The sequence below is a fragment of the Ictalurus punctatus genome, chromosome 25 (assembly GCF_001660625.3).
Source record: "Ictalurus punctatus breed USDA103 chromosome 25, Coco_2.0, whole genome shotgun sequence".
Taxonomy (NCBI): Eukaryota; Metazoa; Chordata; class Actinopteri; order Siluriformes; family Ictaluridae; genus Ictalurus; species Ictalurus punctatus.
In genome coordinates this window covers 19,138,043-19,164,093 of record NC_030440.2, presented here as the reverse complement: position 1 = coordinate 19,164,093, position 26,051 = coordinate 19,138,043, and the positions used below count along the sequence as shown (strand labels likewise).

General features: G+C 40.0%; 1 protein-coding gene across 1 annotated transcript in view; it reads left to right on the top strand.

Annotated features, from left to right (window-relative positions):
- LOC108257631 (zinc finger protein 850) overlaps positions 1-25,309 on the top strand; it is a 28,372-nt gene extending 3,063 nt beyond the window's left edge. Inside the window, 12 exon segments of the mRNA XM_053675917.1 lie at positions 727-1,755; positions 6,133-6,194; positions 6,890-7,022; positions 7,187-7,279; positions 8,172-8,291; positions 12,323-13,305; positions 16,178-16,210; positions 16,410-16,511; positions 17,233-17,365; positions 17,460-17,546; positions 18,330-18,449; positions 23,672-25,309. Coding sequence (XP_053531892.1) covers positions 727-1,755; positions 6,133-6,194; positions 6,890-7,022; positions 7,187-7,279; positions 8,172-8,291; positions 12,323-13,305; positions 16,178-16,210; positions 16,410-16,511; positions 17,233-17,365; positions 17,460-17,546; positions 18,330-18,449; positions 23,672-24,906 — 4,130 coding nt within the window. The 3' untranslated portion in view covers positions 24,907-25,309.
- Positions 25,310-26,051: the final 742 nt, after the last annotated feature.

Here is a 26,051-nt window from a genome sequence, read left to right as displayed (position 1 = left end):
TGTCAATGAATCTCATTATGGTTAAGTTGGGTTACGCGCAGAACATTTACTCATTACGTTACTTCTGTTCTGAAAACATGGTTCAGAGAGTAAATACTACCACACACCAGCAATTGGTGGAGAGGAGAGAGTGATTAGGCTAATTCAGAGATGGAGGTTATTAGGGGGCCCATGATAGATAAGGGCCAATGGGGGAATTTCGCCATTATACCCATACTCTTTTCCCCAGGACACCGGGGTTATGCCCCTACTCTTTTCACCAGGACACCTGGTTTATACCCCTACTCTTTTCACCAGGACACCAGGGCTATACCCCTATGAGGAATGGCCTGGGTTTTTTAATGACCACAGAGAGTTAGGGCCATAGTTTAATGTCTTATGCGAAAGCCGGTGCTGTTTTTACTGTATAATGTCCCCATCACTATACTGGGGCATTAGACCCCACACAGACCACAGGGTGAGCACCCCCTTCTGACCTCCCATCAAAGTACTGGCCAGGGTCAACCCTACATAGCTTCAGTGGGAAACCACGCGAGAGCTGCAGGGTGATATGGTTGTAGCATGACTTGGTTAGCCGTTCTCTGTACATCTTCACCAGAAGTTATATTTGTCATTGCCTCATTTATAATTCATAGAGCATTGGTTACATTCATTCTTTTTTCTAAAAAATAGTTTAAATATTTTCACAATGATTTTAATACTAATACTGTTCATTTTCTGCTCCAGACATGGATGATGCCCAGGTACAAGTCTTCTCCTGCTCCTGGTGTTTACGTTCCTATACATCTCAAATTTACCTCCACAAACACATCAGAAGATACCACTATGAGGAATACGAGAGACTGCAACAGTCAGGAGAGTTAAAAGACATGAACAATGTCACCACAATAAGCTCCAGTATTCAGCAAACAGCCTCCGTTACAATCAACAGTAAATCCTTTAATAAACAAATGCAGAAAGGAGTCTATCCCTGCTCACAGTGTGGGAAGAGTTTTAATGACCGGAGTAACCTCAGACAACACCAGCGCATTCACACAGGAGAAAAGCCGTATTCCTGCTTAGAGTGTGGAAAGAGGTTTATTCGACAAAGCCATCTACAAGAGCACCAGCACATTCATACAGGAGAAAAACCGTATTCTTGCTTTGAGTGTGGAAAAAGTTTTATTAGACAGAGTGAACTACAAACACACCAGCGCATTCACACAGGAGAAAAGCCGTTTCAATGCTCAGAGTGTGAGAAGAGCTTTATTCGACAGAGTCATTTACAAACACACCAGCGCATTCACACAGGAGAAAAACCATATTCCTGCTCAGAGTGTGGGAAGAGCTTTATTCGACAGAGTGATCTACAAAGACACCAGCGCATTCACACAGGAGAAAAGCCGTATCACTGCTCCGAATGTGGGAAGAGCTTTATTCAACAGAGTGTTCTACATAGGCACCAGCGCATTCACACAGGAGAAAAACCATATTCCTGCTTGGAGTGTGGAAAGAGTTTTATTCGACGGATTGAACTACAAATACACCAGCGCTTTCACACAGGAAAAAACTCTTATCACTGCTCTAAGTGTGGGAGGAGTTTTTCCCAACAAAGAAATCTTCAGCAACACCAACGCATTCACTAAGAAGAAAATACATTCTCGTACTGTAGGAAGATGTCTATAGATAAAGATAATCTCAAAGTATATCAGCACATTCACACAGGAGAAAAGCTGTAAGAGTGTTCAAAGAGTGGGAAGAGTTTTAATCAAAAGGGTAATTGCATACAACACCTCTAAATAAATAAATAAAAACATTGAATAAACTGGCCTTTAACAGGTAACATAATTTGTGTAAGGTATGTACACTACCATGTAAAAGTTTGGAATCAGAAATTGCCTTATTTTTTAAAAGAAAATCTAACAAAAAATTAGTAAAATAATATCAGAACAGAAATACAGTCTAGAAATTGTTAATGTTGGAAATTATTGTTATTGTTGGAAACAGCTGATTTTTAATGGAATATCTACATGGGCATACCAGTGCCAAGTTTTAGCAACGATCAGGTCTGTGTTCCAATTCCATTGTATTAGCTAATCCTAAATTATCAGGTAAAAAGTTTAATTCATCATTAGAAAACCCTTGTGCAATTATATTAACATCGGACAGGAACTTGGCTTGGGAGGCCGCCTCTTCGACCTCGGACGGGAACTTGGCTTTATGCTGGAGCTCTGAGGATGAGACCACCTTGTGGGTTTCATGATGGAGCTCTGGGGATGAGACCGCCTAATGGGTCTCATGCTGGAGCTCTGGGCATGAGACCACCTCATGGGTCTCAGGTTGGAGTTCTGGAGATGAGGTCGCCACGTTGACCTCCTGCTGGAGCTATGCAGGTGAGACCACCTTGTGGGTCTCAGGTAGGAGCTCTGGTGAGGGGGTCGCCACGTTGACCTCCAGCTGGAGCTCTGCAGGTGAGACCCCCTCGTGGGTTTTAGGTTGGAGCTCTGCTCTGGCTTCCTTGTGGAGCCGTTGGAGGGTATGCCTTGAAACATTCCTGTGAGCAGAAAGATGATCCGGGTATCCCAAGCTTATTGCAGTTGAGATATTGTAGCTGCCTCGGCTAGTCACACAATCCCTAATTCGGATCCGGGAGCTTTATGACAGTCCACTGCGGAAACTGGATTAACATGAAGGGTGGTCCGACATCTCAATGTACTCCAATGTAACACTCTCCTTGCTCTCCTGTTGAGGCAAACTATTCTGTCATGTATTAAACGTTATGAAGGTGAGGACTTGTAGGCAGACAAATCCAAATCATGAGACAATATCGTAGTCAATAAACAGGCAATAGGTCAGGCACTGTGTAAAAAGGCATGAACTAGGCAAGGCAAGAATTGTCAACAAGAAGCAAGATCAATGGCCATAAAACAAAATGAGGAAACGGTTACAACCGCTTGGTAAGGTGAGAACACTCAATACTTCACAAAGTCATGGTGTTCAAAAAGTCTCTTATATAGAGTGGAGTGTGTGAGATTGGCAACAGGTGTGTGTAATTAGAATTCTGGAGACGGTGAACATGTGGGGGGGGGGGAGTCCATAGCGGCCATTTTTGTAGGCCACAGTGCAGGAAGGGAAATGTAGTCACTGGTTTGCTGTGATATGACATCATCTACCTTCTTTGCTCTGAACAACCATAATAATGTGTTTCAGACACTTCATAAATCATATGCATATCACTGGGGCACATTTGTTTACCGTGATGTTGCTATTAGATGACTGACTTATATTATTGCAATCTGTTTCTGGCTTACTGTATATTGGAACATTAATTAATTTAACATTTTAACATTTTAGAAATTTAATTCTAACAACGATAACACCATGGTTATTTACAGATCGCTACAATGTTATCACTCTTACAAACTGTTTCTATGCATTTTTTTTTCCTTGCATGTGAGGGCTAATTGCTTAAAAAATGTGAAACTTGGAGAAAAAGTTGGATTTATCATAAAACTTGTAACGGGGGTTATCACTAATTGCAGGACTACCAGACTGATAAAATATAAAACTTTTTGGCTATCTAAAATGAGACTAGGCTAGTTTGGTGTCGCTAGCCAAGGGGACGCACAGCTAACCCATCACTGTATGGGTTTAATGTACTCTACATGGCTACAGTGCCATGCAAAGTACATTAGCTCTGCTCATATCCTATTAGTGTAACTTTGAACTCATATATACATTTACACACCTTGTTTTCCTGCTCAGCATGAGAGGATGTTACTGTTTCAGTTTTAATCCCTTTACTGGTTAAAAAGAAAGTGTATATAAAGGTAACCATATTCTGATTTTCCAAGATGTATGTATGTGTGTGTGTGTGTATATATATATATATATATATATATATATATATATATATATATATATATATATATATATATATATAAAAACTGGTTTCACTCTTCCCATGTTTTACATTTTTTCCTACATTCTTTTGAATGTCCACGGAATAAAATAAAATATTAGAGGCCAGGAGTGTGCCTTCTGCTATCATTCACACATTTGAATGGCCATGGAATATGAAGCAATGTGATATCATGAAATTTAAAATATTACATTATATGGCCATGGGCATTGTTTCGACTCAGGACAATTGCTATTGTCAAGCAACTGTTTGGTGCCGTACACAACAGCACTTCAACTTTGCGCGTTTGCTGGGAGTAGCACATTGTAATTATAATGAATACTGGACATTTCCACAAATTTAGAAATCCCAGGCGTACGGTTTTTTAAGGTCCGAAAAAGAGGACAGGCCCATGGAAAAGAGGACGTATGGTCACCCATGTCCATTTTCCCCTCAGACTAACTGACTATGAGAGCTAGTGTGTAACAGAATTGAGAGCTGTCAGCCAATAAGACACGAGTATTTCCAGATATTTTCCTGTAAACCCTGCCTGATTGGTCTTACCTCCATTCACTGAAATAAAATACAACACTTCGTTCACTGAGGCTACAGCCTTGAATGCCCAGGCCAGGTTACGCCCCTGGTACTAGCAATCATTTTGACACCAAGCATAATACTGTAATTATTTTGACTCTCGATTGCACATTGAACTGTGCAAACTGGCTGAAAACAGTGTGATCATTTTGACACATGATTGCAATTTGAACTCCATGCATCCATCCATCCATGCATCCATCCAACCATTCTCCACACTGATTGTCCTATGTAGGGTCGCGGTGATACTGGATCCCTGGGTCTCGCGCTGTAGGCAGGGAAACACCCTGGACATATGGCCGGTCCATCACAGGGATGACACAGACATACACTCATTCGCACTAACACTCACCCCTATGGGCAATTTAGTGTCTCAAATTCACCTGACCTGCATGTCTTTGGATTGTGGAGGATTGTCAGGGAAACCAGGGATTTAAACTCTGATATGATCTAGCAAGCAATTTTGTATCTTTCATGGTCTCATGCACACACCAAATTCATGATCTCTAATCTGTATCTAGAATGATGCCATGGCTGCATCTCTGATGCTGGTTAACGGCAACAGTGAAGCTGTAAACGCAGGTTTAAATAATCCATAACCACTTTCTGCACAGTGATTTCAGTTTAAAGTCGATTAATTGTGCAGCCATACCATACTGATGTCTCAAAGGCCATTTTTTGGTGGTTTAAATACCCACTAGAGGTCTCTGTTAAAGTTTTTTAAGACTTTCCATAGTCATGTAAGTGCTGCTTTCAGAATCATCACGTCCATAACAATGGGTTTTCTTCATAAATGCAAAAGCAAAATTTTAAATAAAATAAATATTTGATGTTCTCTGGAGAGCCAACCCTTCTCAATTCGGTTTGTAGGAATACTTCTGGTTTGTGCATTTTATTTCACAGAATTCCTACAAAGTACGTTGTCTCCAAAAAACTTGTGTCTTTTTTTTGTCACGTCCGCAACGCAGGTTTATTTCCCTCATCTAAAATAGAAAACGTGTATAGACGGATATTTATCAGATGTCTGGACTCTATTGTCAGGGGTTTAGGGAAATATAAATTATAATAAATACATTCTCTGAGAATTTAGATTTCAAGTTTTTACTGTAAATGTCACGTCCATGACGCTGGAATTGCTCTGGAATTATCTAAGATTAACAGGCTTTTATAACAGAATTTTAGTTTGAAATATACTTTTTTATGTATAACTACGTTCACTGCTCCTATCCAGTTGGTGGCGGTAATGCACCAAAAACCTGGATTACCATCCGCCAATAAAACTGAAGAAGATGGAGACGCTGTGAACTCACAACAAAAGATGAAGAGGTTTTTGACCTTCTGAGGTAATCTTTTCTACATGAAAATATTCCTGACTGGTTTATATACAATTACTATGTTCTACTTTAAAACCTGAGGTAAGTTTAACTAGCTGAGTTGCTCGGCTAATAGTGACTGAATCCCAAACCTTCGAAGTGCAGTACAGAGAGAATGATACAGTGGTGTATTAAATAATTTTTATTCTCCCAGTTTTCTTTTAAATGAAAGCTTCATAATTTACATGAAATGTTTTAGATTACAGTGGGTTATGCTTATGATCAGAGCCTCCTTTTCCAGAAACACCATTTAGACCTCATAATAAGACCTTATAATGGAATCAGCAAGGGTACGACCGTGTTCTTCTAGAAAACCTCCACACACTCCTGGTCCCACTGACTCACAGGTAACAGTTATCTATATGTGTGCAATTAAACATAACATTTTTAATAACTAAGAGATTCACCTGACTGTCTGAATGTTCTTCTCTTAATCAGCTTCCATCCATGGTAGGTTGCATGCTCTCCTACTAATCAAGTAATCCATGTTATTATCATCTCTTCAGTATCCTCTTGGACTATATGTTGTGTTATACCACAGTAGTTTCAATCCACTAATTTGATTAGTGCTGATATTTATTATAACGACACTGGGACATTTCACTGTGTGTCTCACTCCACTTATCTGTGTTTTCTGCATAAATTACAAATCTATCAGTAGATCATTACATTGAAATTGTTACTACAGGCTGTCAGTTAGTCTGTGTGTTACATGGCAACATGGAAAGCTCTATCTAACTGTAGCTGTTTTGGGAATAATTTCCATTGACAGTAAAAATAAACCAATATTTGTCCATATTGTGTCTGAAATGTTAGTTACTTGATATTAATTTCTTATTATGAAACTGTCACATAAAAGCAAGATCACACTCGCAGTTGTACTGCTGTACTGAATATCGGCACTGCTGTGATTACCTGCAGCCTCGTGTCTACGGCCGAATCACAGCCACGCCGATATTCTGTATAACAGCACTTTTGCTCATGCAGTATTGCTTAATCGACTTTCTTTTGTAAATAAGTATTATTATTCTTTGTTCATTAGCTTTGTGGGGATGTGCAGACAGAAAAATATACATCTTCAGATGGAGGGACATCAGGCTCTGTAGAACACATCACCTGTGTGAACCTTCAGAAACATGTAAAAAAGGAGGAATCTGTAGATGAAGAATACTTCTGTAAGTCAACATGGCACATTACAATCCAGTCTAATATTCAGTAATAATTTTTAGTCTAATCTAATTTGTTATTAAACCACATCACTGACTTTTCCCCATTTATATTTTGTACTTCACATTTTGAGTTAAATTAAAACATTTAAATTCAGTGAATGAAATTTCAGGTGAAGCGACACCAGTCTCTGTGGGACACATCACACCTGTGGACCTACAGAATCATGTGAAAAAGGAAGAACCTGAAGATAAAGACTATCTCTGTAAGGCAACAGGGTGTATTATGGTCCAGACTGGAACTCAATAACTAGGGGTGTAACAATGCACGAGACGATGAATCGGGATACAAAAATGTGATGATCTGCTTTGTGGAAATGTGTGATATCGGCATTGTATTAATTATGACTCATGCAATTGCACTGTTTGAACATCAGAGGTCCCAATCTGCAGAGCCCTTAGAGCTAATATACTGTATATAGAGATCATACTGGTCACATGATCATGTTCTTTCTTGGAGAGTGCAGCGTTACCATGTCGGGAATCATCTACATTTGAAAAGTGACATAGTTCTGGATCACAACTACTGACACACATTATATTTTATACAGTTACACCACCACATTATAACCATAAAAGATCTCTTCAGTAGTTTTCAAATGAAACCAGCTCCGTGCATCTGCGATCTTCGGTGCCTGAAAAAGAATTTGGGAATTTCAGCCAACTTTGGAGCTCTATTTCTGGCTAAAATGACACCTCAGGCACTGCTGCAGAGCTAATTATGTTTCAATTGATCATTTTCCTGTTTCCCAGGTTATAGACTTTAATACAATCAAAATTTTTGGAATAATTTATACATTTATTTTCATTTATTTTACATGTATTTTGAACCTATATTATGTATTTATTTATTTAGTCATTTATTTTTGCTACAATATTAATATTATTTTGTTTGAAATATTCTGAATACATCAAAACATGAACCCGGTTTCATTAATTGAATTTAATTGTGTATTGTTACACCCCCATGAATAACTATTTGAAGTCTTAACTAGGCTTTATTTGTGACTGGAGCAGTCCTTCAGCACTGGTTTCCCTCTTGTTCTTTATAGATTTTCTTGTGTTGACAGTATATAATTGTAAATCTTGGAATTTCAGGTGCTGGGACATCAAAATCTGTGGAAGATGTAGACCAAAATAATGGAGGACTTGAATGGAAGTGTATAAAAGAGGAAGAATCTGAAGATGACGACAATTTCTATACAAGGACAGACTGGGGTTGAGTAACACTGACACATTCATTCTCATTCAAACTCTTGCTATACTGTACAGTTTATTAATATCAACGCTTCTTGTCATGCAAGCTCCCAATGAGGAAAGACCTCCTTTATCCTGTGTGAATTCAAGTGTCCTCCACATCCAGATGATCTTTAGCAACAGTGGTAACTGTGAGGCAGTCAGACAGCTGGCAGTTTATTGTTGCCTTTCAGTTAGTTCACTTGGTATAACAGGATGTATGGTATGCCAAGCTTTGACCATCCTGCTGAAGAGAAGACATATTTTCATGCTTGTAAGGAAGGTGAGGTGTGGTGATGTTGAAGGTCATGTCAGCTATACAGCTGTCTTCACCACTGTCTTTGTTTTTACACTTCACTTATTTGAGAACACTTCTGTTTGAGGTATTGTATCTAGTCCATTTGGCTATTTTTGATACTTGCTTTATTAGTTTAGAATGATAAAATGTGTGCTTAAGAATTTTTGCTTGTTTTTGAGCCCACTGTGACCAGCCTCTAAACTAGCTTCTGTTTAGCTTGCTAAGAGTCAAGGCAAGAGTGTTTTTATTGTCATTCCTGTACATAGTTTGTATACATTGGAACACATCTTTCTTCAGGACCATGGTGCAACACAGAACAGTACGCAATGCTACATAAAGTACATATACACAGCATGAGATGAGTGCAAGACAACAAAGAACCGGACAATAAGTACACAGGACAATAAATGTACAAAACATTAGCTGTAAACTACTATGTAGTGTATCAGCACAAGTGCAGCAAAAATTTGTTCCGTAATATGGAAGTGTGGTGTGCAATGGTACTGAGTCATATTTAGTTAGTTGTTTGACTAGCCCAGGTGACCATTGGGAGGCAGCAAGATGTTGAGTAATCTGACTGCCTCAGGGAAGAAACTGTTACGGAGTCTGCTAGTAGTGGCACAGATGCTCCTGTGCAGATGGTAGGAGGGTGAAGAGTCCATGAGAGGGGTCGTCCGCAGTACGGGTGGCTTTGCAGATGCAGTGGTTGTTGAATGATGTGTTGATGGTGGGTAGAGAGACCCAGATGATCTTTTCAGCTGTCTTCACAATCTGCTGTAGGATCTTGGGGTTGTAGGTTGTGAACTTCCTGTACCACATGGTGAGACAGCTGGACAGGATGCTCTCTATTGTCCCTCTGTAGAAGAAGGTGAGGATGGGAGGGTGGAGTTTGGCTCTCTTCAACCTCCACAGGAAGTGGAGGCCACCTTGATTAGGCAGGTGATGTTGAGAGGTCAGGAGAGGTCCTCAGTCAAGTGCACACCAAGAAACTCTGAGTTTCTTGGTGATATATTGTTATCTCTACACCATTCTGTGAGCTGGTTCAGCTCCTCCCTGTACGCTGACTCATCATTGTTGCTGATGTGGCCCACATCAGCATCAGCTGTCATCAGCAAGCTTTCCGTGGGTTGACTCTGGACAGAGTTTTCCTCACATCTACTGCAGACAGATGAAGTACTTGGTCTGTGGGAGTCGGGGGTGTTCAGTGCTTCAAACCATACATAGAAATCATTAAGGGCGTCTGGGAGTGAGATGTCCTCATCACAGACAGGTGGTGTAGCTTCGTAGTCTATGATGGCATGAATGCCATGCCACATATGCCTTGTGTCCCTGGTGTTTGTGAAGTGACTGTGGTTTCTTTCTGTGTAGTTGCACTTTGCCTCTCTGATGACCCAGGCCAGATTGGCCCTTGCTGTGTGGAGGGCTACTTGTTGTCACACCTGAGGGCAGAGTCTTGGGTTTTCAACAACAAGCACACTTCAGCAGTCATCCACGGTTTCTGGTTTGCATGTGTGGTGATTGTCTTGAAGGAAGTCAGATCATCTATGCACTTGCTGATGTTGGCAGTCACTAATGCTGTTTATTCCTCCAAATCTGTTGTTATGGTATGTAGCAGCCTCTCTGAACATATTCCAGTCTGTGTGCTCAAAACAGTCCTGAAGTGCTGAGATGGCTCCCTCAGAACAGGTTCTTACCTGTTTCAAAACAGGTTTGGCACATTTCAGAAGTGGTCTGTATGCTGGGATTATCAATAGAGATGTGGTCATGGTGGAGGCAAGGTGCAGCCTTGTAAGCACTGTGAATATTAGTGTAAAAGGTCTAAAATATTTGTACCACGGGTTGCAAAATCAACATGCTGGTGGAATTTTGGCAACAGTGATTTCAGATTTGCCTGTTTAAAATCTCCAGCCCCAATGAAAAAGCCATCGGGGTGCACTGTTTGTAAATTACTGATAGCCCCGTAGAGTTCACTTAGTGCTTCCTTGGCATTAACACTGGGTGAATTGTACACTGCGACAATGAGCAGAATGGTAAACTCCTTGGTCAGGTTATATGGTCGGCATTTCAGTCATAAACTCCACAGGTGACAAACAGTAGCTTGAAACCACGACGGCATTCGTGCACCATTTGTTGTTTATGTAAACACACAGACTATCGCCATGAGTTTTACTGGACAGTGCTGCTATCCTGTTGGCGTGATGTGCGGTTAGCCCAGCTAGCTGAATGGCTGCGTCCGGAATGCTGTTGTTGAGCCATGTTTCCATAAAAATGAAAACACAGCAGTCCCCGATTTCATGCTGGGTCGTTAGCTGCAGTCGGAATAATTCTAGTTTATTGTCCAGAGAGTGAACATTGGAGAGGAGAATGGATGGTAGAGCCAGACGGCTTGGGTCAGCCTTTAGCCTAGCGCTGATGCTGGCTTGCTTCTGCAGCTTCACACACTGTTTCCAGAGCCCTCTCTTCAGGCCAGCAGCATCAGGCAATACCGCGGTACCACGTAACGCACCATATTGGTGCACCCGAAGTGGCCACTGCATGCTACATGCTACGCTTCAACTGGGAGATGAATTGAAGATGGAGTTTGCCTGTAAACATGAGACTGTTTAAATACATGTCTAAATGTGAGACAGGATATGGTCCTGAATATGATTTACTAAAAATATTAGCTTTATCATAATTAGGCCATTAGACAAACTAGGCTAACAGAGGCACGATCAATCTAACTGGCTTAATCAGTTCAGTGCGAATTAGCCTAATCATGCTGATAATATTCTATCCATTCACAGAGATTTTAGACTGAAGGTTAACATTATTGATAGATTTGTGTTTTAATTCATAAATGATTGTGTACATTTAAAAAAAAAAAAAAGAATTCTGAGTCTATCCTATATAATTGAGAAATATGATGTATTTAACTTTTTTTTTATTTAACTTGACAATATAACAGGGTCAACCTATACGTTTTCTATTAAATAGTCCATACAAAGTCAAATTATCACTCATCTATGATTGTAGATGTTGAAATAATACAATAATAAATCCATAGAAGCAGGAAAATTGTTTAAAAGCAACTATTATTTTTTTAAAGGAGTTCCTATTTTTCCACATGGAAGTTTGTAACCGTTAATCTATTTCATAGATAAAGATATGATGACATTAAATACATTAGAGAAAGACGAGTTCTTCCATGTAGGTTTATATAATATTTAATATGCTGTGTGGATGTATATGTTCTTATAGTAAGTATATAACAGAAATAAACATTTTCCTTTTTTCAGTCTGTCAGTTTTTAAAGATAATCTTTATAAATAATGCAGTGTTATGAAATTATCTAAGTGCTCGAACCATATAGAAGACTTTGTCATGATAACATTATGATCCGAGTATTGTCCAGCTCTAGTTTTACTGACGTACTTCTGTGAAGTTAGCTTAGTAGGGCTACCATAACTTACCTCAATCAAATCCGATTTTTCTTGTGGCCTTGTTGGGATCCCTTACAATCCGTTATAAAGATTATATAAGGATGTCTTGCCTCTAATGTTTACGTTTTAGTTTTGTGCTGTGTGACTTGTTTAGCCATTTTCTGTACATCTTTACCAGAAGTTATATTTGTCATTTCCTCATTTGTGATTTATAGAGCCTTGGTTTGTTTTTCCTAAAAAAATAGTTTAACTATTTTCAAAATTAGTTTAATACTGTTCATTTTCTGCTCCAGACATGGATGATGCCCAGGTACAAGTCTTCTCCTGCTCCCAGTGTTCACTTTCCTGTTCATCTCAAATTCACCTCCACAAACACATCAGAAGATACCACTATGAGGAATATGAGAGACTGCTACAATCAGGAGAGTTAAAAGACGTGGAGCATATCACCACAATAAGCTCCAATATTCAGCAAACGGCCTCCGTTACACTCAACAGGAACTCCTCTAATAAACAAATGCAGAAAGAAGTCTATCCCTGTTCACAGTGTGGGAAAAGCTTTACTCACCGCAGTAATCTACAACAACACCAGCGCATTCACACAGGGGAAAAGCCGCATCACTGCTCACAGTGTGGGAAGAGTTTTATTGACCAGCGTCATCTCAGACAACACCAGCGCATTCACACAGGAGAAAAGCCGTATTCCTGCTCACAGTGTGGCAAGAGTTTTAATCAACTGAGTCATCTTCAAGTACACTTGCATATTCACACAGGAGAAAAACCGTATCACTGCTCAGAATGTGGGAAAAGCTTTATTCGAAGGTGTTCTCTTCAAGAACACCAGCATATTCACACAGGAGAAAAACCATATTCTTGCTTAGAGTGTGGGAAGAGTTTTATTCGAAAGAGTGAACTACGAAGACACCAGCACATTCACACAGGAGAAAAACCGTATCACTGCTCAGAATGTGGGAAGAGCTTTAGTCGAATGAGCAATCTACAAGAACACCAGCGCATTCACACAGGAGTAAAACCATATTCCTGTTTAGAGTGTGGAAAGAGCTTTACTCGACTGAATGATCTCCAAATACACCAGTACATTCACACAGGACAAAAGCCGTATCACTGCTCAGAGTGTGGGAAGACCTTTATTAGATATAGTAATCTCATCCAACACCAGCACATTCACATAGCTCAGAAACCAATTCAGTGCTTACGGTGTGGACGGAGATTTACATATTCAGGAGCATTTAACATACACAAGTGCTCCAATAATGATTAAATAAACTGTCTTTACAGTAGTAAGCATGATTTGCTTAAGGTATGTAGATATGTATAGTCAGGTCAATAAATATTTGGACATTGACGAAGTAATTATTTTTTTAGCTGTTTACCACATTGTATTGGATTCAATATTAAATGATCAGAAAAGTGCAGACTTTCAGCTTTATTTTGCGGGTGTATATATACATCTAAATTGGGTGAATTGTGTAGGAATCCCAGCATTTTTATATGTACAAAAATGGCTATTAAAGGTGTGAGCAAAAGTACTGATTTAGGAGGATGTCCAAACTTACCAGATACCACAATTTTATTTGTATAGCGCTTTTTAACAGTGGACATTTTCTCAAAGCAGCTTTACAGAAACATATAAACACAGGATACAGATTTTAAGTGTGTGAATTTATCCCTATTGAGCAAGCTGGTGGTGAGGAAAAACTCCCTAAGATGATATGAAGAGGAAACCTTGAGAGGAACCAGACTCAGAAGGGAACCTGTCCTCATAGTGTAAAAGTAAAAGAAAGGTCATTATGGTTTTTACATGAAGTCTGTTTGTTGAACTAGTCCACTGTTCACTACAGGTCTCCTTTAGTGAAGTGCAAAACTGTATTTGGTAATTGCAGTCCTAAGGCCATAGCAGCAACCGAAGTCCCAGCAAACACAGTGAGAATGTTCATGTGGAATTGAGGTCCAAAACTATTTCATGGTACTTCAACGTAGAGCATCTGGATGGATCAGGCAGGTCAGGAGTGCAGAAAGTGTCAGGATCACTGGACCTTTGGAGGTAAAGAGAGAGAGATTCTTAGGTATGCTTACTATCCTGTAATGGATAAGACTGTACTTTTTGTAAAAGAAAGTCTTCATGGTAAGCTTGAGTAAGCATGGTAAGCTCTTTCCATAAACAAATATGCTTTCAGCCTGGACTTAAACACTGAGAATGTGTCTGAGTCCCGAACACTAGTTGGAAGACTGTTCCATAACGGTGGGGCTTTGTAAGAGAAAGCTCTTCCCCCTGCTGTAGCCTTCACTATTCGAGGTACCAAATAGGCTGCACCTTTTTATCTATGTAAATGGTTTGCACTTATATAATGCGCTTTTTTTCCAAAGTGTTTTACACTGTGTCTCATTCACACACCAATGGTAGCAGAGCTGCTATGCAAGGCACTAACTTGCCATCAGGAGCAAGGTGGGGTTCGGTATCTTGCCCAAGGACACTTCGGCATGTGGAGTCATGTGGGCCGGGAATCGAACTGCCAACCTTACTATTAGCGGACAACCCACTCTACCACCTGAGCCACAGCCGCCCTAAGTAGGCATGGTGGATCACAGAAGACCAAAATTTCATTAAATATAAAGTGACTGTGCAGTGCAGAGTTTAATTCTTTTCACTTCCAAAATTAACAAAACAGGTGATTTGGCCAGTGGTGCCCAACTTTTCTTACTGCTGTATCCAAAGCAGTGTGACGCTCAGGTTCAAATAGTTTGCCGGAGAAGTTGGTTTTTGTGTCTAATAATGTGGGAAGAAGTAATGTAACTTAAAGTATCTTATTTATGCATAAATGCTTTAAAATATAATGAGAAGTCATAAAGAGAACTGGTGAATTGCTCTTGCGTTTTAATAACTGAGGACCTGATTATTAAATACATCACCAAGTCCAGTTCACAGGGGATGGGACTGAGGTCACAGCTGAATAATTTGTGTACAAATTTGACTGTGATCCCAAATGGCCACAAAGTTGAGCAAAGGGAAAAATTGCAGAGGAGCTCCATGATATTATTGTTATTAAACTTTAAAGAAGAGCTTTGAAGAAGTGAAGGCAGAAAATATTCCCTGCTTGCTCATTTATATCAGTAAAAATAATGTTTAATTATTAATCAATCAAACTGATCAAATCAGGATGACCACAGCAACAAGGTAAAAACATGGGTTTTTATGAAAGGGTGATGTAAAAGTAAACAAATGTTTAATTGTTTGTGTAAAAGATCTGAAAATTAAATGCCTATCTAAAATCTTACACCTTTTATTTGAATTGGTAAATAATTCAGTGGTATCAGGATATGAACATATTTTGGGTGATTAAAAGCAGCTGGTAACATTTATCAAAAGTTAATTAAAAAGTATTATGTATTAAAGTGTTTAAACATAGGGGTGTCAGTGTATGAATTTTATACTGATCCAGCATGAGTGAGCGATGCTGTTATCAAGCATATCCGACTGCGTCCTGCAGGATTAAAAACCACGCCCCCTACTAGGTACAAGACACGCCCAACATTCATTCACCATTGCCAGTGGTCTACTTCTTTACGTTAATTCCACGCTTCTTTGCAGTCACGATCGCCACCTAGCGGTAAAATAGTATGACCTCATCAGACAACTTCTGAATCAGAAACGCAATATTACTTTTCTTACTCCACTGCAATAAAAATACAATCAAATGATGTTTTCAACCTGATTTTAAAAAACTTTGATTCCTTCTAAAAGAACATGTTTGCAGTAAAAACGTGTATTTCCATGTAATATTTCAAAAAAATTATTATATTCACGATATTTTATAACATATTTATAAACATGTTTGTGTCAACACGCCTGTGTTCTCGAACTGTACTCTATATCGGTAAATTTTTATTAACAGAATTCTCCAGCAGGAGGCGCTGTAAACTCATCTCATATCTCACAACAGAAGAAGAGGATAGGCGGTTTTTCGTGTTTTTGTTTGTTTGTTTGTTTGTTTGTTTTTTTACGGTTTATTTAAATTTTATTTCTCATTGAGGTAATCTTTTCTACATGAAAATATTCCTGACTGGTTTATATACAGTAACAAATTGGATCGATTTAAAAACAAGCTTGTTACTGTGTCTGTATTTGAGGATGTTCACTATGTTCTACTTTAAAACCTGAGGTAAGTTTAACTAGCTGAGCTGCTCGGCTAATAGTGACTGAATCCCAAACCTTCGAAGTGCAGTACAGAGAGAATGATACAGTGGCGTATTAAATCATTTTTATTCTCCCTGTTTTCTTTTAAATGAAAACTTCATAATTTACATGAAGTATTTTAGATTACAGTGGGTTATGCTTATGATCAGAGCCTCCTTTTCCAGAAACAGCATTTAGACATAATAAGACTTATAATGGAATCAGCAAGGATACGACCGTGTTCTTCTAGAAAACCTCCACACACTTCTGGTCCCACTGACTCACAGGTAACAGTTATCTATATGTGTGCAATTAAACATAACATTTTTAATAACTAAGAGATTCACCTGACTGTGTGAATGTTCTTCTCTTAATCAGCTTTCAACCTTGGTAGGTTGCGTGCTCTCCTACTAATCAAGTAAACCATATTATTATCGTCTCCTCAGTATCCTTATGGACTGTATGTTATGTTATACCACAGTTAGTTTCACACCACTACTTTGGTCAAGTGACATTCCAAGAGTGCTGATATTTATTATAACGGCACTGGGACATTTCACTGTGTGTATCACTCCACTTATCTGTGTTTGCTGCATAAATTACAAATCTAGCAGTAGATCATTACATTGAAACTGTTACTATACTTACTACAGGCTGTCAGTTAGTCTGTGTGTTACACAGCAATATGGAAAGCTCTATCTAGTTGTGGCTGTTTTGGGAATTATTTCCATTGACAGCAAAAATAAACCAATATTTGGCCATATTGTGTCTGAAATGTTAGTTACTTGATATTAATTTCTTATTAATAAAACTGTCACATAAAAGCAAGATCACACTCGCAGTTGTACTGCTGTACTGAATATCGGCACTGCTGTGATTACCTGCAGCCTCGTGTCTACGGCCGAATCACAGCTGTGCTGATATTCTGTATAACAGCACTTTTGCTCATGCAATATTGCTTAATTGACTTTCTTTTGTAAATAAGTATTATTACTCTTTGTTCATCAGCTTTGTGGGGATGTGCAGACAGAAAAATATATGTCTTCAGATGGAGGGACATCAGGCTCTGTAGAACACATCACCTATGTGAACCTTCAAAAACATGTAAAAAAGGAAGAAACCGTAGATGAAGAATACTTCTGTAAGTCAACATGGCACATTAAAGTCCAGTCTAATATTCAGTAATAATTTTTAGTCTTTTCCTCATTTATATTTTGTATTTCACTTTTTTAAAGCGACACCAGTTTCTGTGGGGCACATCACACCTGTGGTCTTACAAAATCATGTGAAAAAGGAAGAACCTGAAGATAAAGACTATCTCTGTAAGACAACAGGGCATATTACGGTCCAGACTGGAACTCAATAACTAGGGGTGTAACAATACATGACACATGCATCGCATCAGGATGCAAAAGTATAGTGATATGAGTTATGGAAATGTGTGATATCAGCATTCAATTAATCATGTTTGAATTGGCAAAAGTGAAATTGGCTTTTGCCGTGATTTTTTATTTTTTTTGGTAAATGAGTCCTTTTAGTTTTAGGGCTTTGACTGAACACACATTGTGATGACGTCACATTAACGTCTTGGCCAAAATCTGCAGTAATTAAAAAAAAATTGCAAACTCTTCTGAATATTGCAGCGTTTGCTTGATTTTGTGTAAGGTTCTGCAATTGCGAAATCCTGAAGGGACTGGCTTATGCAATCAAATTTTTGTGAGAATAAATACATTTATGTATTTAGTATTAAGGCATGGTAAATTTGTAGTACATTTGTTTTACAATATTAAATCTTTTGTTTGTAAGACAAAATGCACATTGTTTTGCATTGTTTATGATTCAGAATTTTTAAAAAGTAGTACTCTTTTCAGTTATAGTATTTCTCCATTCAAATTTTCTTTAAAATATTCTGAAAAAATAAAAATGTGAACACAGTATAATGAATTGCATCAAATCGTTTATGGTTACACCCCTATAAATAATTTTTTTTAGTCTTAACTAGGATTTATTTGTGACAGGACCAGTCCTTCAGCACTGGTTTCCCTCTTGTTCTTTATAGTTTTACTTGAGTTGACAGTATTGAAATGTAAATCTTGGAATTTCAGGTGCTTGGACATCAAACTCTGTGGAAGATGTAGACCAAAATAATGGAGAATATGAAAGGAAGCATGTAAAAAAGGAAGAGTCTGAAGATGAAGACAACCTCCATACAAGGACAAATTGGGGTTGAGTAACAATGACACTTTCATTCTCATTCAAGCTCTTGCTATACTATGCAATTTACTAATATTAACATTCATTGTATTCGAGCTCCCAATCAGGAAAGACCGCCTATATCATGTGTGAATTCATGTGTCCTCCAGATCCAGAAGACCTTTAGCAGCAGTGGTAGCTGTGAGGCAGTCAGACAGCTGGCAGTTTATTGTTGCCTTTCAGTCAGTTCACTTGGTATAACACAGGATGTATGGGATCCCAAGCTTTCACCATCCTGCTGGACATCTGTCCATGAACTGAATCTCAAGAGAAAGTGGGTCATGCAGCAAGTCAATAACCCTAAACACACGTTATTCTACATTTACATTTACATTATATTTCTTCATTTAGCAGACGCTTTTATCCAAAACGACTTACAATTGAGAAAATACAAGCAAAACTATATATCAAGCAGAGAACAATACAAGTAGTGCTACCATACAAGATCCATTAATCGAGTTCCAGAAGAAGTAAAGTGCGCAGAGTATAGGTGTAAGTGCCAGAGTTTTTTTTTGTTTTGTTTTGTTTTTTATGGGTTGGTTAGGTGTTCATGGAAGAGGTGGGTCTTTAGCTGTTTTGTGAAGATGGTGAGAGATTCTGTGGTCCAGATTGTGGTTGGAAGTTCATTTCATCACTGAGGAACAGTTAGTTTGAATGTTCTTGAAAGGGACCTTGAGCCACGCTGAGTAGGTACTACTAAGCGTCGGTCGTTGAATGATCGCAGATTGCGTGAGGGAACATAAATCTTCAGGAGAGAGTTAAGGTAGGAGGGTGCTGTTCCATACTAGGTCTTGTAGGTGAGCATCAAGGCCTTGAATTTGATGCGGGCAGCTACAGGAAGCCAGTGGAGGGAGATGAAGAGGGGTGTGACATGGGTTCTCTTGGGCTGGTTGAAGATGTTCATGGAAGAGGTGGGTCTTTAGCTGTTTTGTGAAGATGGTGAGAGATTCTGTGGTCCAGATTGTGGTTGGAAGTTCATTTCATCACTGAGGAACAGTTAGTTTGAATGTTCTTGAAAGGGACCTTGAGCCACGCTGAGTAGGTACTACTAAGCGTCGGTCGTTGAATGATCGCAGATTGCGTGAGGGAACATAAATCTTCAGGAGAGAGTTAAGGTAGGAGGGTGCTGTTCCATACTAGGTCTTGTAGGTGAGCATCAAGGCCTTGAATTTGATGCGGGCAGCTACAGGAAGCCAGTGGAGGGAGATGAAGAGGGGTGTGACATGGGTTCTCTTGGGCTGGTTGAAGATGAGGCATGCTGCTGCATTCTAAATCATTTGAAGGGGTTTGATGGAGCTGGCCGGGAGGCCTGAGAGTAGTGAGTTGCAATAGTCCAGTTTTGAGATAACGAGCCTGGACTAGTAGTTCGGTGAGGTAGGGTCTGATTTTCTTGATATTGTACAGGATGAACCTACAGGACCGTGCAGTTGTTGAGATGTCGTCTGTAAATGTCAAGCCATCATCAAGAATCACCCCAAGGTTCCTGGCCGTCCTGGTTAGCTTGAGTGTGGTTGAGCCTAGCTGTACAGTGAGGTTGGGGTTGATTGAGGGACAGGATGGGATGACGAGAAGCTCAAATTTTTCCAGGTTGAGCTTAAGGTGGTTTTCCCTCATGAAAGACCGAGATGTCCGACAGGCAAGCAGAGATACGTGCAGAGACGGATGGATCATCAGGCTGGAAGGACAAATAGAGCTGGGTGTCGTCAGCATAGCAGTGGTATGAGAAGCCATGAGACTCAATCACCTGCCCTAGAGATGTAGTGTAGATAGAAAAGAGCAGTGGACCCAGAACTGACCCCTGTGGAACGCCAGTTGTGAGTTGCTGAGTTTCAGAAATACCTCCCCTCCACGATACCTTGAAGGATCTCTCTGAGAGTTAGGATTCCACCCAGTGCAGAACCGTTCCGGTGATGCCCAGACTGGAGAGAGTTCACAGGAGGATCTGATGGTTCACAGTGTCGAAAGCAGCAGAGAGGTTGAGTAGGATGAGGACCGATGATGTAGAGGTTGCTTTTGCTAGTCGTAAAGCTTTAGTGACGGAAAGCAGAGCAGTCACCGTGGAGTGATTGCTCTTTAAGCCAGACTGCTTGGTGTCCAGGAGGTTGTTCTGTGTGAGAAAATTGGAGAGTTGATTAAAAACAGCTCTTTCAAGAGTTTTGGAAAGAAAAGGGAGGAGGGAAACAGGTCTGTAGTTGTCAACCGCAGCAGGGTTAAGTGATGGTTTTTTAAGCAGTGGGGTAACCCAGGCCTGCTTAAATGAGGTAGGGTATGTGCCAGTAGAGTCCAACAAAGCCTTATGTGTACTTTCTTGTATACTCACCGGTATGTGGTAAATTGCTGCTGGATCAGGGTGGGGGTGCATCAGGGATCCGTATCAAAGTTCCCATTTCAATGCAGAAACACTAATCCTGGAAATTCATGGCTTCCACGCAGTGCCAACACACCTGCCCGGACTTTGCCCCAGCAGGGGAGGGTAAAGGGAAGGTGGGAACATGATCCAGGGTGCTGGTTTCAGGGGATAGGAGGGGAGAAGAGAGAAGGAGTAAGAAAGACCAAGGACACCTGGAACAGGAACTGCCGACAGGTGATCCTCTGCCAGCTGCATGGCTTCATCCATGTATGCGGGCCTGTAGCACTGTACCCACTCCTTAGTTCCTGTCAGGAGTTGAGGGATGTGTTAAAGATGTGTGTGAGTGCAGGTAATAGTGTGGGAGAGATGGACTGAAGAAGGTGAGAAGGGATAGGGTCAAGAGGACAGGTTGTGGGACGGTTAGAGACGAGGAGTTTAGAGACATCAGTCTCTGAGATGGGAGAGAAGGAAGTCAGTTGGGTGTTACATGGAGGAGAAGCCAGTCTATGCATGTCTGGGTTTGAGAACTGGGGTCAGCAACATTTAGGTTGAATTTGTTGACCATCAGTTGCTCTCACTTGGTCAGAGGCGTCCCTCAGTTTCTTGTTGCATGACTGCTCCAAGGAGAAATCTTCAAGGGGAATCCCCTCCAAGGGTGGAGGGATGCGGCTCTCCCCACTCTCCATGTCCCCTGATGTGGTCGTGCCATTTTCTCCCCAGCCAATGTTGAACACATTCCATACTGTGTTGCTACTGCAGGACCCATCCACAAACAATTCACTAATGCCTGAAACCCTGGCCAATCTGTCCCAAGAATTAATGGATAGTTGATTTGAGGACTAATGGAGGTGAGGACGAGGGCTTTTGCCCCCGGAATTTAATAAGGTTTGGCACAAGCAGACACTCTTGAATATCCCCATTTACCCACCTCACCTTCACCCAAAGCCTTGCATTTAATCAGTCTTTGATGGACTGAGGTCTGATTACACCCAGAGTCCAACAAAGCCTTATATGTACTCTCTTGTATACTCACCGGTATGTGGTACACTGCTGCTGGATCATAGTGGGGGTGCATCAGGGATCCGGATCAAAGTTCCCATTTCCATGCAGAAACAATGATCCTGGAAATTCATGGCTTCCACGCAGTGCCAACACACCTGCCCGGACTTTGCCCCAGCTATGGTGGGTACAAGATATTTCCCCTGTTGAGAGAAAGACTGAGCCTGGGAACAAAGGCAGGGGAGGGTAAAGGGAAGGTGGGAACATGACCCAGTGTGCTGCTTTCAGGGGATAGGAGGGGAGAAGAGAGACGGAGTGAGAAAGACCAAGGACACCTGGAACAGGAACTCTCGACAAGTGATCCTCCGCCAGCTGCATGACTTCATCCAGGGGTGCGGGCCATATAGCACTGTACCCACTCCGCAGTTCCTGTCAGGAGTTGAGTGACGATTTGCTCCAGTACCACCAGCTCGATGAACAGTTCTGTGTTCTGCTCCTCTGCCATCAACCACCAGGGACAGAAGTCCCTCAGATGCTGTGATGCACTGTAGGACCACCCTCTTTTTTCTGGAATACTCCAACTATGTCCATGCATACTCAAAGAGCTCCAAGAAGGCCTCCAGATCGTCTGTGGAGGCCATCTTGATGAGCCGCACAGTGGTAGGGTACACAGCTGGAGAGGTCCTGGGCTGCTGCAGCTTCTGGAGTGACAGCTAGCTCATCTTGGCCTGCTCCTGTGTGAGCAGCACAGGTCTAGTTACAGCAGTTACTGAAAGCACAAAGAGACACGCATAAATAAACTGGCCATAATAAGGCATTCATGAGAAACATCATACATTACCTGCCATTTCAGCCCGTCTCCTTTCTGTCCACAGCTGATGCTCGACCATGCCCCTGCTGCCACAATGATATATTTAAAGTTTTTTACTTAAAAATAAAACAAGGTCAACCTAACCTTTTTTTTCTATTAAATAATCCATACAACATCAAATGATCACTCTTGTCTGATTATAGCTGTTGTTGAGATAATACAATAATAAATCCATAGAAGCAGGAAAGTTGTTTAAATGCAGCAAAAAATTTACTTTATTTTTTACTGGGGCTGGGGTTGTCCCTATTTTTCCACATGAAAGGTTGTAACCTTTAATCTATTTCATGGCTAAATATATGATGCCACTAAATATAGTGGAGAAAGAAGGATTCTTCCATGTAGATTTATGTAATATTTAATATACGGTGTGGATGTATAAATGTTCTAAATATTTTAAAATTTCAAACAGTAATGGACATTTGCTCAGTCTGCATTATTTTGAAAGATATTCTTTATAAGCTGTTAGTATTATGAAATTCTATATTGTGATAATTTTTTAGATCGATCAATTGATCATAGAAGACTTTATCATGATAGCATTTTGGTGATATAACCCATGTCTAGTTTTAATGATGTACGTCTGTGTAGCAACTTTTGATCGACCTACACATTATCTCAGGTATATAACATCATGTGGCATATTTACTCTAGTAAGGCTACCAGAACTTACCTCTACTACCTCTAGAACTTATTATTCTATGTAAATCCTGTTTTTTCTCGTGGCCTTGTTGGATCCCTTAGAATCTACTAAAAAAAAGATTGTAAGAGGATGTCTTGCCTCTAATGTTTACATTTTAGTTTTGCGCTGTGTAACTTGGTTATCCATTCTCTGTACATATTCACCAGAAGTTATATTTGTCATTGCCTCATTTGTAATTTTTAGAGCCTTGATTACATTCATTCTTTTTTCTAAAAAATAGTTTAAATATTTTCACAATGAGTTTAATATTAATACTGTTCATTTTCTGCTTCAGACATGGATGATGCCCAGGTACAAGTCTTCTCCTGCTCCCAGTGTTCACTTTCCTGTTCATCTCAAATTAACCTCCACAAACACATCAGAAGATACCACTATGAGGAATATGAGAAACTGCTACGATCAGAAGAGTTAAAAGACTTGAACCATACCACTCCAATAAGCTCCAGTATTCAGCGAACAGCCTCCATTACACTCAACAGTAACTCCTCTTATAAACAAATGCACAAAGAAGTCTATCCCTGCTCACAGTGTGGCAAGAGTTTTACTCAGCAGAGTTCTCTCAGACAACACCAGCGCATTCACACAGGAGAAAAACCCTATCACTGCTCAGAGTGTGGGAAGAGTTTTATTCAACAGAGTAATCTACAAACACACCAGCGCATTCACACAGGAGAAAAACCCTATCACTGCTCACAGTGTGGGAAAAGCTTTAATCGACAGAGTGTACTACAAAGACACCAGCTCATTCACACAGGAGAAAAGCCGTATCACTGCTCACAGTGCGGGAAGAGCTTTAATCGACAGAGTCATCTACAAATACACCAGCGCATTCACACAGAAAAAAAACGTTATTCCTGCTTAGAGTGTGGAAAGAGTTTTATTCTACAGTGTGCACTACAAACACACCAACGCATTCACACAGGAGAAAAGCTGCATCACTGCTCAGAATGTGGGAAGAGCTTTAATCGGCAGAGTGAACTACAAATACACCAGCGTATTCACACAGGAGAAAAGCCGTATCACTGCTTAGAGTGTGGGAAGAGCTTTATTCGACAGAATCATCTACAAGAACACCAGCGCATTCACACAGGAGTAAAACCGTATTCCTGCTTAGAGTGTGGAAAGAGTTTTATTCGACGGAGTGAACTACAAAGACACCAGCGCATTCACACAGGAGAAAAGCCGTATTCCTGCTCAGAGTGTACAAAGAGTTTTTTTCGACAGAGTGACCTACTAATACACCAGCGCATTCACAGAGGAGAAAAGCCGTATCACTGCTCTGAGTGTGGGAAGAGATTTACTCGACAGAGTCATCTACAAACACACCAGCGCATTCACACAGGAGAAAAGCCGTATCACTGCTCTGAGTGCGGGAAGAGCTTTACTCAACAGTGTAATCTACAAGCACACCAGCGCATTCACACGGGAGAAAAGCCATATCAGTGCTCAGTGTGTGGGAAGAGCTTTTCCCAAAAAAGAAATCTTCAGCAACACCAACGAATTCACTAAGGAGAAAAGAATGTACAATTTCTCATACTGTAGGAAGATGTGTACAGATAAAGATCAGTGCATTCACACAGGAAAAAAGTTGTAAGAGTGCTCAAAGTGCGGGAAGAGTTTTAATCAAAAAAGTAGTTTCATACACCAACAACAAATTTACATATATAAACAAACTGATCAAATCAGGATGAACACAGCAACAAGGTACAAACATGGGTTTTTATGCAAGAGAAATGTAAAATTAAGAAAGTTTTTGTTTATTTTATATAGGTTATCCAAAACTAAACATATATCTAGAATGTTACACCTTTTATTTAACTTTATAAATATTTCAGAGGAATCAGGACATGAACATATTTTGGGTGATTAAAACAGCTGGTAACATTTATTAAAAGTTAACAAAAAAACTCAACACTGTGTGAATTTTATTTTGAAGCCCGCGGACAGGGAGAGAGATCCAGCAGGAGTGAGCGCTTCTGAAGCGGCTCCTGTTCTCAAGACGTATATTGTTTTATTTTGATTAACAATGCTCCAGCAGGAGGCGCTGTACCTTTCAATTGCACAATATTCATCAAGACAAGATATAATATATGAAATTCTTACAAGTTTATTCAGAATTCACAATATGCAGAAAATCCTGTCATTTTTATGGGTACCAACACACGTAGGAGTGGAGGGCAATGAAAGTGTTGATCTGTTGGCTAAACAAGCTTTAAGACACTGAAATATTGATATTCAGGTCCCATTAAGTAAAAATGAGAGTAAAACAAATATTAAAGCATGTATTAAAATGAAATGGCAATAGAAATGGGACAGAGAACTCAAGGGAAGGCAACTATAGAGTATTCAAAAGCACGTTAATACTGAGAGGATAGTCTATAATAAACCAAAAGAGGACACAGTTATTACTCATCTTAGAATAGGACAATCAGGTCTAAATCAGTCACTATTTATAATAGGAAAACATGAAACAGGACGATGCATATATTGCAGCCAAACAGAGACAGTGGAACGTGTTCCTTCACTGTACAGCATATGAAAATGGAAGATCTGAACTTAAAGAAGAGCTACTCAAAATGGGTGTAATCAACATTACAATGCAAAGTCTACTAAAAAGTGGTTAAGGACAAGGTATTGTATATACTGCATTATTA